Below are 13,489 nucleotides of genomic sequence, written 5' to 3' on the forward strand. Positions count from 1 at the left end.
AAGACGAGCAAGGAGGGGACATGAGAAGTCTTTGGCAGGTAGGATCAAGGAAAACCCAAAAGCTTTCTATAGGTATGTCAGGAATAAAAGAATGACTAGGGTAAAAGTAGGGCCAGTCAAGGACAGTGGTGGGAAGTTGTGTGTGGAGGCTGAGGAGATAAGCGAGATACTAAATGAATACTTTTCGTCAGTATTCACTCAGGAAAAAGATAATGTTGTGGAGGAGAATGCTGAGACCCAGGCTATTAGAATAGATGGCATTGAGGTGCGTAGGGAAGAAGTGTTGGCAATTCTGGACAAGGTGAAAATAGATAAGTCCCCGGGGCCTGATGGGATTTATCCTAGGATTCTCTGGGAAGCCAGGGAAGAGATTGCTGAGCCTTTGGCTTTGATTTTTATGTCATCATTGGCTACAGGAATAGTGCCAGAGGACTGGAGGATAGCAAATGTGGTCCCTTTGTTCAAGAAGGGGAGTAGAGATAACCCTGGTAACTATAGGCCGGTGAGCCTCACGTCTGTTGTGGGTAAAGTCTTGGAGAGGATTATAAGAGATACGATTTATAATCATCTAGATAGGAATAATATGATTAGGGATAGTCAGCATGGTTTTGTGAAGGGTAAGTCATGCCTCACAAACCTTATCGAGTTCTTTGAGAAGGTGACTGAACAGGTAGACGAAGGTAGAGCAGTTGATGTGGTGTATATGGATTTCAGTAAAGCGTTTGATAAGGTTCCCCATGGTCGTCCATTGCAGAAAATACGGAGGCTGGGGATTGAGGGTGATTTAGAGATGTGGATCAGAAATTGGCTAGTTGAAAGAAGTCAGAGGGTGGTGGTTGATGGCAAATGTTCAGAATGGAGTTCAGTTACGAGTGGCGTACCACAAGGATCTGTTCTGGGGCCGTTGCTGTTTGTCATTTTTATAAATGACCTAGAGGAGGGCACAGAAGGTTGGGTGAGTAAATTTGCAGACGACACTAAAGTCGGTGGAGTTGTAGACAGTGTGGAAGGATGTTGCAGGTTACAGAGGGACATAGATAAGCTGCAGAGCTGGGCTGAGAGGTGGCAAATGGAGTTTAATGTAGAGAAGTGTGAGGTGATTCACTTTGGAAAGAATAACAGGAATGCGGAATATTTGGCTAATGGTAAAATTCTTAGCAGTGTGGATGAGCAGAGGGATCTCGGTGTCCATGTACATAGATCCCTGAAAGTTGCCACCCAGGTTGATAGGGTTGTGAAGAAGGCCTATGGTGTGTTGGCCTTTATTGGTAGAGGGATTGAGTTCCGGAGCCATGAGGTCATGTTGCAGCTGTACAAAACTCTGGTACGGCCGCATTTGGAGTATTGGAGTTCTGGTCGCCTCATTATAGGAAGGATGTGGAAGCTTTGGAACGGGTACAGAGGAGATTTACCAGGATGTTGCCTGGTATGGAGGGAAAATCTTATGAGGAAAGGCTGATGGACTTGAGGTTGTTTTCGTTAGAGAGAAGAAGGTTAAGAGGTGACTTAATAGAGGCATACAAAATGATCAGAGGGTTAGATAGGGTGGACAGTGAGAGCCTTCTTCCGCGGATGGAGGTGGCTAGCACGAGGGGACATAGCCTTAAATTGAGGGGTAATAGATATAGGACAGACGTCAGAGGTAGGTTTTTTACGCAAAGAGTGGTGAGGCCGTGGAATGCCCTACCTGCCACAGTAGTGAACTCGCCAACATTGAGGGCATTTAAAAGTTTATTGGATAAGCATATGGATGATAATGGCATAGTGTAGGTTAGATGGCCTTTAGTTTTTGACTTCCCATGTCGGTGCAACATCGTGGGCCGAAGGGCCTGTCCTGCGCTGTATCGTTCTATGTTCTATGTTCTATGGGTGGACAGTGGACTGTCCGGGTGGTCAGTGGATTGGGTGGACAGTGGACTGGGTGAACAGTGGACTGTTCGGGTGGACAGTGGATTGGGTGGACAGTGGACTGTTCGGGTGGACAGTGGATTGGGTGGACAGTGGACTGTCCAGGTGGACAGTGGATTGGCTGGACAGTGGACTGGGTGAACAGTGGACTGGGTGAACAATGGACTGGGTGGGCAGAGGACCAGGTGGACAGTGGGCTGGGTGGACAATGGACTGGGTGGACAGAGGAAACTGTATGGGTAGTGGGGCTGTATGAACAGGGGGCCTGGGTGGACAGGGGGATGGTCAGGGGGGCTGGATGGACAGTGGGACTGGATGGACAGTGGGACGGGTGGACAGTGGGACAGGGTGGACAGTGGGATGGGTGGACAGTGGGACAGGGTGGACAGTGGGACGGGGTGGACAGTGGGATGGGGTGGACAGTGGGATGGGGTTGACAGTGGGATGGGGTGGACAGTGGGACAGGGTGGACAGTGCGACGGGGTGGACAGTAGGATGGGGTGGACAGTGGGACGAGGTGGACAGTGGGACGGGTGGACAGTGGGATGGGGTGGACAGTGGGACGAGGTGGACAGTGGGACGGGTGGACAGTGGGACGGGGTGGACAGTGGGACGGAGTGGACAGTAGGATGGGGTGGACAGTGGGACGGGGTGGACAGTAGGACGGGGTGGACAGTGGGACGGGTGGACAGTAGGATGGGGTGGACAGTGGGACGAGGTGGACAGTGGGACGGGTGGACAGTGGGACGGGGTGGACAGTGGAATGGGGTGGACAGTGGGACGGGGTGGACAGTGGGTCGGGTGGACAGTGGGACGGGGTGGACAGTGGGATGGGGTGGACAGTGGGACGAGGTGGACAGTGGGACGGGGTGGACAGGCTTTGGAGTGGACAGTGGGACGGGGTGGACAGTGGGACGAGGTGGACAGTGCGACGGGGTGGACAGTGGGACGGGGTGGACATTAGGACGGGGTGGACAGTGCGACGGGGTGGACAGTAGGATGGGGTGGACAGTGGGACGAGGTGGACAGTGGGACGGGTGGACAGTGGGACGGGGTGGACAGTGGGACGAGGTGGACAGTGGGACGGGTGGACAGTGGGACGGGGTGGACAGTGGGATGGGGTGGACAGTGGGACGGGGTGGACAGTGGGATGGGGTGGACAGTGGGACGAGGTGGACAGTAGGACGGGGTGGACAGTGGGATGGGGTGGACAGTGGGACGGGTGGACAGTGGGACGGGGTGGACAGTGGGACGGGGTGGACAGTAGGACGGGGTGGACAGTGGGACGGGGTGGACAGTGGGATGGGGTGGACAGTGGGACGAGGTGGACAGTAGGACGGGGTGGACAGTGGGACGGGTGGACAGTGGGACGAGGTGGACAGTGGGACGGGGTGGACAGTGGGACGGGGTGGACAGTAGGACGGGGTGGACAGTAGGACGGGGTGGACAGTGGGACGGGTGGACAGTAGGATGGGGTGGACAGTGGGACGGGGTGGACAGTGGGACGAGGTGGACAGTGGGACGGGTGGACAGTGGGACGGGGTGGACAGTGGGACGGGGTGGACAGTAGGACGGGGTGGACAGTGGGACGGGTGGACAGTAGGATGGGGTGGACAGTGGGACGGGGTGGACAGTGGGACGGGGTGGACAGGCTTTGGAGTGGACAGTGGGACGGGGTGGACAGTGGGACGAGGTGGACAGTGGGACGGGGTGGACAGTGGGACGGGGTGGACATTAGGACGGGGTGGACAGTGCGACGGGGTGGACAGTAGGATGGGGTGGACAGTGGGACGAGGTGGACAGTGGGACGGGGTGGACAGTGCGACGGGGTGGACAGTAGGATGGGGTGGACAGTGGGACGAGGTGGACAGTGGGACGGGGTGGACAGTAGGACGGGGTGGACAGTGGGGCGAGGTGGACAGTGGGACGGGGTGGACAGTAGGATGGGGTGGACAGTGGGACGAGGTGGACAGTGGGACGGGGTGGACAGTGCGACGGGGTGGACAGTAGGATGGGGTGGACAGTGGGGCGAGGTGGACAGTGGGACGGGGTGGACAGTGGGATGGGTGGACAGTGGGATGGGGTGGACAGTGGGATGGGGTGGACAGTGGGATGGGGTGGACAGTGCGACGGGGTGGACAGTGGATGGGGTGGACAGTGGGACGGGGTGGACAGTGGGATGGGGTGGACAGTGGGACGGGGTGGACAGTGGGTCGGGTGGACAGTGGGATGGGGTGGACAGTGGGACGAGGTGGACAGTAGGACGGGGTGGCCAGTGGGACGGGGTGGACAGTGGGACGGGGTGGACAGTGGGATGGGTGGACAGTGGGATGGGGTGGACAGTGGGATGGGGTGGACAGTGGGATGGGGTGGACAGTGGGACGGGGTGGAAAGTGGGACAGGGTGGCCAGTGGGACGGGGTGGACAGTGGGACGAGGTGGACAGTAGGACGGGGTGGACAGTGGGACGAGGTGGACAGTAGGACGGGGTGGACAGTGGGACGAGGTGGACAGTAGGACGGGGTGGACAGTGGGACGGGTGGACAGTGGGACGGGGTGGTCAGTAGGATGGGGTGGACAGTGGGACGGGGTAGAAAGTGGGACAGGGTGGCCAGTGGGACGGGGTGGACAGTAGGACGGGGTGGACAGTGGGACGAGGTGGACAGTGGGACGGGGTGGACAGTAGGACGGGGTGGACAGTAGGTTGGGGTGGACAGTGGGACGGGGTGGACAGTGGGACGGGGTGGACAGTGGGACGGGGTGGACAGTGGGACAGGGTGGACAGTGGGACGGGGTGGACAGTGTGATGGGGTGGACAGTAGGACGGGGTGGACAGTGGGACGGGTGGACAGTGGGACGGGGTGGTCAGTAGGATGGGGTGGACAGTGGGACGGGGTGGAAAGTGGGACAGGGTGGCCAGTGGGACGAGGTGGACAGTGGGACGGGTGGACAGTGGGATGGGGTGGACAGTGGGATGGGGTGGACAGTGGGATGGGGTGGATAGTGGGATGGGGTGGACAGTGGGACGGGGTGGACAGTAGGACGGGGTGGACAGTAGGTTGGGGTGGACAGTGGGACGGGGTGGACAGTAGGACGGGGTGGACAGTGGGACGGGGTGGACAGTGGGGCGGGGTAGTCAGGGGAACCGGATGGACAGGAGGATGGGGTATCACAGTGGGGACTGTGAGGGGGACTGGGTGTCACAGTGGGGACTGTGAGGGGGACTGGGTGGCACAGTGGGGACTGTGAGGGGGACTGGGTGTCACAGTGTACACTGTGAGGGGGACTGGGTGTCACAGTGGACACTGTGAGGGGGACTGGGTGTCACAGTGGACACTGTGAGGGGGACTGGGTGTCACAGTGGACACTGTCAGGAGGACTGGGTGTCACAGTGGACACTGTGAGGGGGACGGGGTGTCACAGTGGACACTGAGGCAGACTGTGTGTCACAGTGGGGACTGTGAGGGGGACTGGGTGTCACAGTGGGGACTGTGAGGGGGACTGGGTGTCACAGTGGGGACTGTGAGGGGGACTGTGTGTCACAGTGGGGACTGTGAGTGGGACTGGGTGTCACAGTGGGGACTGTGAGTGGGACTGGGTGTCACAGTGTACACTGTGAGGGGGACTGGGTGTCACAGTGGACACTGTGAGGGGGACTGGGTGTCACAGTGGACACTGTGAGGGGGACTGGGTGTCACAGTGGGGACTGTGAGGGGGACTGGGTGTCACAGTGGACACTGTGAGGGGGACTGGGTGTCACAGTGGGGAATGTGAGGGTGTCTGGGTGTCACAGTGGGGACTGTGAGGGGGACTGGGTGTCACAGTGGGGACTGTGAGGGGGACTGGGTGTCACAGTGGACACTGTGAGGGGGACTGGGTGTCACAGTGGGGACTGTGAGGGGGACTGGGTGTCACAGTGGGGACTGTGAGGGGGACTGGGTGTCACAGTGGGGACTGTGAGGGGGACTGGATGTCACAGTGGAGACTGTCAGGGGGACTGGGTGTCACAGTGGACACTGTGAGGGGGACTGGGTGTCACAGTGGGGACTGTGAGGGGGACTGGGTGTCACAGTGGACACTGTGAGGGGACGGGGTGTCACAGTGGGGAATGTGAGGGGGTCTGAGTGTCACAGTGGACACTGTGAGGGGGACTGTGTGTCACAGTGGGGACTGTGAGGGGGACTGGGTGTCACAGTGGGGCTGTGAGGGGGACTGGGTGTCACAGTGGACACTGTGAGGGGGACTGGATGTCACAGTGGACACTGTGAGGGGGACTGGGTGTCACAGTGGGGACTGTGAGGGGGACTGGGTGTCACAGTGGACACTGTGAGGGGGGCTGGGTGTCACAGTGGACACTGTGAGGGGGACTGGGTGTCACAGTGGGAACTGTGAGGGGGACTGGGTGTCACAGTGGGGACTGTCAGGGGGACTGGGTGTCACAGTGGACACTGTGAGGGGGACTGGGTGTCACAGTGGGGACTGTGAGGAGGACTGGGTGTCACAGTGGGGACTGTGAGGGGGACTGGGTGTCACAGTGGGGACTGTGAGGGGGACTGGGTGTCACAGTGGGGACTGTGAGGGGGACTGGAGTCACAGTGGGGACTGTGAGGGGGACTGGGTGTCACAGTGGACACTGTGAGGGGGACTGTGTGTCACAGTGGACACTGAGGGGGACTGGGTGTCACAGTGGGCACTGTGAGGGGGACTGGATGTCACAGTGGGGACTGTCAGGGGGACTGGGTGTCACAGTGTACACTGTGAGGGGGACTGGGTGTCACAGTGGGGACTATGAGGGGGACTGGGTGTCACAGTGGGGACTGTGAGGGGAACTGGGTGTCACAGTGGGGACTGTGAGGGGGACTGTGTGTCACAGTGGACACTGAGGGGGACTGGGTGTCACAGTGGGGACTGTGAGGGGGTCTGGGTGTCACAGTGGGGACTGAGGGGGACTGGGTGTCACAGTGGGGACTGTGAGGGGGATTGGGTGTCACAGTGGACACTGTGAGGGGGACTGAGTGTCACAGTGGACACTGTGAGGGGGACTGGGTGTCACAGTGGGGACTGAGGGGGACTGGGTGTCACAGTGGGGACTGTGAGGGGGACTGTGTGTCACAGTGGACCCCGGGGGGGACTGGGTGTCACAGTGGGGACTGTGAGGGGGATTGGGTGTCACAGTGGGAACTGTGAGGGGGGCTGTGTGTCACAGTGGGGACTGTGAGGCAGACTGGGTGTCACAGTGGACACTGTGAGGGGGGCTGTGTGTCACAGTGGGGACTGTGAGGGGGACTGGGTGTCACAGTGGACACTGTGAGGGGGACTGGGTGTCACAGTGGACACTGTGAGGGGGACTGGGTGTCACAGTGGACACTGTGAGGGGGACTGGGTGTCACAGTGGGGACTGTGAGGGGGACTGGGTGTCACAGTGGGGACTGTGAGGGTGATTGGGTGTCACAGTGGGGACTGTGAGGGGGACTGGGTGTCACAGTGGGGACTGTGAGGGGGACTGGGTGACACAGTGGACACTGTGAGGGGGACTGGGTGTCACAGTGGACACTGTGAGGGTGACTGGGTGTCACAGTGGACACTGTGAGGGTGACTGGGTGTCACAGTGGACACTGTGAGGGTGACTGGGTGTCACAGTGGACACTGTGAGGGTGACTGGGTGTCACAGTGGACACTGTGAGGGTGACTGGGTGTCACAGTGGACACTGTGAGGGTGACTGTGTGTCACAGTGGACACTGAGGGGGACTGGGTGTCATAGTGGACACTGTGAGGGTGACTGTGTGTCACAGTGGACACTGAGGGGGACTGGGTGTCACAGTGGACACTGTGGAGAGTGGTGAGTGGTGGTGGGTGTGGGTGGGGGGGAGGCGGAATAGGGGCCCAGTCCTGATGGTATTTTCCAAAACATTAAGCCACAAGTGTGTCCTCGATAATCCAACATTTCCAAGGGGCTGACTCTGGGAGCTGGCGGCCGTTCCACTGCAGACGCTGCCTGGTGGGCTGTGTCTTTGGAAAGGAGTGTGTGTGGCAGCATCGCCACTTTCAAATTCCACTGCACGGCTGGGTAGACACTGTATTCACATCGCAGCTTTCCTGGGAGCACTGGCTGCGTCCGGAATACAGGGAATAACCGCAAGGAAAGTATCGCAGAGATTAAGCTGGGCTTGTGAGGGGGAGAGTCCGTGTACAGAGGAAGCAGAGGGAGGAGGGGGCAGGGGAGACGAGGGGTGGGGAGGGGAGGGAGGGGGAGGAGAGGAGAGGGGAGGGGGGGGTGGAGAGGAGAGGGGGGAGGAGAGAGTGAGGGAGGGGGGAGAGAGGAGGGAGGAGAGGGGAGGGGGAGGAGAGGAGGGGAGGGAGGGAGAGGAAGGAGAGGGGAGGGGAGGAGAGCAGGGGAAGGAGAGGAGGGGAGGGAGGGGAGAGGAGAGGAGGGGAGGGGAGGAGGAGAGGGAAGGGGAGGCGAGGGGAGAAAAGGGGAGGTGAGGGGAGAGGAGGGGCGGAGAGCAGGGGAGGGAGAGGAGAGGAGAGGAGAGGAGGGGGAGAGGAGGGGAGGAGGAGAGGGAAGGGGAGGCGAGGGGAGAGAAGGGGAGGTGAGGTGAGGGGAGAGGAGGCGATGGTGGGGGAGGAGCGGAGGTGAGGGGAGGGGGAGAGGAGGGGAGGGGAGGAGGAGCGGAGGTGAGGGGAGAAGAGGGGAGGGGAGGGAGGGAGGAGAGGAGAGGAGGGAGGGAGGGGGAGGGGAGGGGGAGGAGCGAAGGGGAGGGGAGGGAGGGGAGAGGGGAGGGAGGAGGGAGGGAAGGATGAGGGGAGGGGAGGGGAGGGAGGGGAGGGAGGAGAGGAGGGAGGGAAGGAGGGGAGGAGGGAGGTAAGGAGGAAAGGAGGGGAGGGAGGGAAGGAGGGGAGGAGGGAGGTAAGGAGGAGAGGAGGGAGGAGTGAGCTGCTTCCTGCCTCCTCCCGCCCAAGGACACTCAGATGGACTGAAAGTCAAGCCAGTGACATCATTGGGGGAGGTTGTTTCCTGGTGTCTGAGGCCGGAGCACCAGCCGGAGAAGAGGCTGCAGGAGGGGGGAGGGAGGGGTTGCAGAGGGGGCTTTGGGGAAGGTTGGGGAGGGAAGGGGACAGTGCCTGAGGCTGGAGAGGAGGATGTGAGAGAGAGAGGGGGAGAGGGAGAGATTGCAGGCAGGATGCTGCTGCCGCTGGTGTTGCTGCTCTGCTGCTGCTGCTCCTGCTGCCCCTGCTCGGAGTCCAGGCTGCAGGAGGGAGACGCGCTGATCGGCGGCTCCTGGAACTCCAGCCTCCCGGGGCTGGCCACACACCGCGGGGAGCTGGAGGAGGAGGAGGAGGAGGGAGCCCGGCCCGGGGCCAGGAGCCTGGAGGAGGAGCCGGGCAGCGGCCTGGAGGACGGGACGTGTGCCTACAAGGTGGTGCTGAGCGGCCGGGGAGGAGGAGGCGGCGGCAGGATCTGTTTCAGGACCACGGACAGCGCCTTCCGCTGCGGCCCGGCCAGCTGCAGGCTGTACCGCTCCAGCCGCTCCCTGGTGGCCAATGTGCTGGCCAACAGCAGCGTGTTCCTGCAGTGGAGGCCCCGGACCCTGCAGCACCTCCGCGGCTTTCACCTCAACTGTACCTGGAGCGGCCTCTACACCCAGTTCCAGTGCGAGAGTGTGCAGCTGGGGCTGGCCTGCCGCGACTACCTGCTCAGCAGCGTCCACGACAGCGTGGACTACCGCATCTGCCTGCACACCCTTTACAGCAATCGCAGCCTCCAGGAGGAGGAGTGCCTCCATTTCCGAGCCCAGCCGGCCGGCATGCAGGACATTGTCATCGCCATGACCGCCGTGGGGGGCTCCATCTGTGTGATGCTGGTGATCATCTGCCTGCTGGTGGCCTACATTACCGAGAATATCATGCACCCTGCCTTCCCCAGGGCCTCCTCCAAGAGAGGACACGAAGACCACAGGGTGACCACTTAAACAAGGGGGAAGGAATAAGGGGGGCGTTGAGAGGAGGGGGAACTTCCTCTGGACTCAGTCTAACCCCCCTCCCTACCTCCCTCCATGAGACTGGACTGGAGACGGGGGGTGAGGGGAAGAGAGAGGGACAAAGAGGGGACAAAGAGGGGACTCCACCCTCCACCTCCACCTTTTACTGTTGGAAGAATCACCTTATTTGTTCCCAGGAGGGATTGACTGACTGAATGGGGTGAATGAGGATCAAAGGGGGGCAGGCATGAAGCCCCGGGCGCCTCCCAGCCTTGGGTTCGGAGTTCGGCTGGAAGACTGAACATTCTTGGTAGCCAGGGTCAGCCTGGCTTGCTTCCTTTTCGGCTATTCCGCCTGACTGGCCACTTCAAGGGCCCCCCCCCCCCCCTCCTCCTCCCACGTGAAGACTGTTTGAAAGGGTTCCTGCACTGGGGGGAGCTGGGGGGGGGGGGGGGGGGGACCCAGTCAACACAAAAGAAGCACAACCAACAAATGTAGACACCGGTTCTGTCCTGTTAGGATGGAAATGTGCCCGCAGTTTAATGGTTCCTTTTTGGAAGTTTTATTTGGAATCTCTGACAGCGGGAAATGTTCCATGTATGTGCCAGTTGTGGGGAATAAAAAACAAACATTTACTGTATTCGGCCAGGTGTCCGGGATCTAGTTCTGTTCTGCTGTGTTGCTTTATGTTGGATTTTGAGAGGGGGGGGGGGGGGGGGGAGCTCGGTCATCCTTTGCCCTCTCTCCGTTTGTGCAAGTTCGGTCAGACCCCCCTCCTCCCAAAAAAATGATTTCATTTCGGATTTCTGGGCAGTGACTGGGGACTGAGGGACAAGGTTGAAGAGGGCGAACGGTTTTTGAGCACGATACAGGCCGGCTGCTCACCGGCAAAACAAAACCATCCCCTTTGGCAACCTGCAGCCGGCGAGGGGTGAGTGCAAACCGGGGAGGAGGGGACAAGACAGAGAAACGGGGAGTGTATAGGGACACAACCCAGACACTGGGGTATGGAGAATGTGGACTGCCACAGACTGAACCGATAGAAAGGCGCGCATCGAGAGAGTTGGTTAGAGAATGCTGGAGACAGAAAGATAGTGAAATGAGAGTGAGATGTGTGTGTGAGTGTGAGAGGTGTGTGAGTGAGCGATGTGTGTGAGAGTGAGTGTGAGAGGTGTGTGAGAGGTGTGTGTGTGAGAGGGTGTGTGTGTATGAGAGGGTGAGTGTGTGTGTGAGAAAGAGGGTGAGAGGTGTGTGTGAGTGAGTGTGAGGAGTGTGAGAGGTGTGTGAGTGAGCGGTGTGTGTGAGAGAGTGAGTGTGAGAGGTGTGTGAGAGGTGTGTGTGAGAGGGTGTGTGTGTATGAGAGGGTGAGTGTGTCTGTGAGAAAGAGGGTGAGAGGTGTGTGTGAGTGAGTGTGAGGAGTGTGTGAGGTGTGTGTGTGAGATGTGTGTGAGTGTGAGGTGTGTGAGAGTGTGTATGTGAGAGAGAGGGTGAGAGTGTGTGTGTGAGAGAGAAGGTGAGAGTGTGTGCGAGAGAGAGTGTGTGTGAGAGGGTGAGAGTGTGTGTGAGAGGGTGAGAGGGTGTGTGAGAGGGTGGGTGTGTGTGAGAGAGAAGGTGAGAGTGTGTGCGAGAGAGAAGGTGAGAGTGTGTGCGAGAGAGTGTGTGTGAGAGGGTGAGAGTGTGTGTGAGAAGGTGAGAGTGTGTGAGGGTAAGAGTGTGTGTGAGAGAGTATGTGTGAGAGTGAATGTGTGTGTGTGAGTATGTGTGTGAGAGAGGGTGAGAGTGTGTGTGTGAGAGTGTGTGTGAGTGTGTGTGCGAGAGAGACAGTGTGTGTGTGAGAGAGGGTGAGTGTGTGTGTGTGAGTGTGAGAGAGTTTGTGTGTGTGTGTGAGTGTGTGTGTGAGGGTGTGGGTGAGAGAGTGTGTGTGAGAGGGTGAGTGTGTGTGTGAGGGTGAGAGTGAGTGTGTGTGAGAGAGAGTGTGTGTGAGGGTGAGTGAGTGAGTGTGTGAGAGAGTGTGTGAGAGGGTGAGCGTGTGTGTGAGTGTGTGTGAGAGGGTGAGAGTGTGTGAGAAGTGTGTATGCGAGAGAGGGTGAGAGTGTGTGTGTGAGAGAGGGTGAGAGTGAGTGTGAGCCGTGAGTGTATGCGAGAGAGGGTGAGAGTGTGTGTGAGGGTGAGAGTGAATGTGTGTGTGAGAGAGTGTGTATGTGAGAGAGAGAGGGTGAGAGTGAGTGTATGTGAGTGAGTATGTGAGAGAGAGGTTGAGAGAGTGTGTGAGAGTGAGTGTGTGTGTGAGCGAGGGTGAGAGAGTGTGTGTGAGAGTGTGTGTGAGGGTGAGAGTGAATGTGTGTGTGAGAGAGTGTGTATGAGAGAGAGGGTGAGAGAGTGTGTGAGAGAGAGTGTGAGAGAGAGTGAATGTGTGTGTGTGTGTATGAGAGGGAGGGTGAGAGTGTGTGTGAGAGGGAGGGTGAGAATGTGTGTGAGTTAGAGAGAGTGTGTGAGCGAGGGTGAGTGTGTGTGAGAGAGAGTGTGTGTGAGGGTGAGAGTGAATGTGTATGTGAGAGAGAGGGTGAGAGAGTGTGTGAGAGAGAGTGTGAGAGAGAGTGAATGTGTGAGAGAGAGGGTGAGAGTGAGTGTGTGAGTTAGAGAGAGTGTGTGTGTGAGAGAGAGAGAATGGGGAAACACATTGAATGAGGATAAGAGCGAGAGAAACACGATCCAGCTGAAAGTGTTAACAGCGCGTTTACAAATCCCAAACTGATAGTTTCAATGCGGTGTCGCTGTTCCTGTTCACAACGGAGCTCAAGTCAATTCTCCAAACTATCCCGTCCCTGGGTTGGGAGGCAGAAGGACAGACTTACTGCCACACAGCAGAGTCTGAGGGTGAGGGGAAAGAGGGAGCAGCCTCGTGTTTGGTGGACAGGTTAATGGGGGTGGGGAGGGGTGACAGGTTAAACTAGGCCAGAGAAAGCATCTTGAACCTCTCACTGGGATTTCAAGTCAGTCTCCCGGTGACAGACCCGGACCTGATTCATGTTAAAGGTCTGGATGGTTGAAGAGTTCAGAATTTCACTTCATTTCATGTCGGTTTCATGTCAAAGATGCACAGGTTTCTGCACCTTTGCAAATTATCTTCATTGATCGCCCTCCGTTTGTGTAAACTGGATATATTCCTGCACCCAGCCCCTCCCTTGGCAGCAGGTTACTGGGCAGGTGGATTTTTGCATTCACCTACGGGAGGTGGGGAGTCACTGGCTGGACTAACATTCTATCAACCCTCTGTGCTGGCACTGCGGGCTGTGGAACTCGATCAGAAATTGGGCCTCACGGTAGCATGGTGGTTAGCATCAATGCTTCACAGCTCCAGGGTCCCAGGTTCGATTCCCGGCTGGGTCACTGTCTGTGTGGAGTCTGCACGTCCTCCCCGTGTGTGCGTGGGTTTCCTCCGGGTGCTCCGGTTTCCTCCCACAGTCCAAAGATGTGCGGGTTAGGTGGATTGGCCATGCTAAATTGCCCGTAGTGTAAGGTTAATGGGGGGATTGTTGGGTTACGGGTATACGGGTTACGTGGGTTTAAGTGGGGTGATCATTGTTCGGCACAACATCGAG

The 13,489-nt window shown here is 58.6% G+C and overlaps 1 protein-coding gene across 1 annotated transcript; it reads left to right on the top strand.

Moving 5' to 3' along the window:
* The first annotated feature begins 9,020 nt into the window (after window positions 1-9,020).
* fndc10 (fibronectin type III domain containing 10) lies at window positions 9,021-10,527 on the top strand. Its single transcript, XM_038822183.1, has one exon. It carries the CDS (start codon window positions 9,090-9,092, stop codon window positions 9,876-9,878), a length of 789 nt encoding a protein of 262 aa, XP_038678111.1. The 5' UTR covers window positions 9,021-9,089; the 3' UTR covers window positions 9,879-10,527.
* Window positions 10,528-13,489: the final 2,962 nt, after the last annotated feature.

This window comes from Scyliorhinus canicula, chromosome 16, assembly GCF_902713615.1.
Source record: "Scyliorhinus canicula chromosome 16, sScyCan1.1, whole genome shotgun sequence".
Lineage (NCBI taxonomy): Eukaryota > Metazoa > Chordata > Chondrichthyes > Carcharhiniformes > Scyliorhinidae > Scyliorhinus > Scyliorhinus canicula.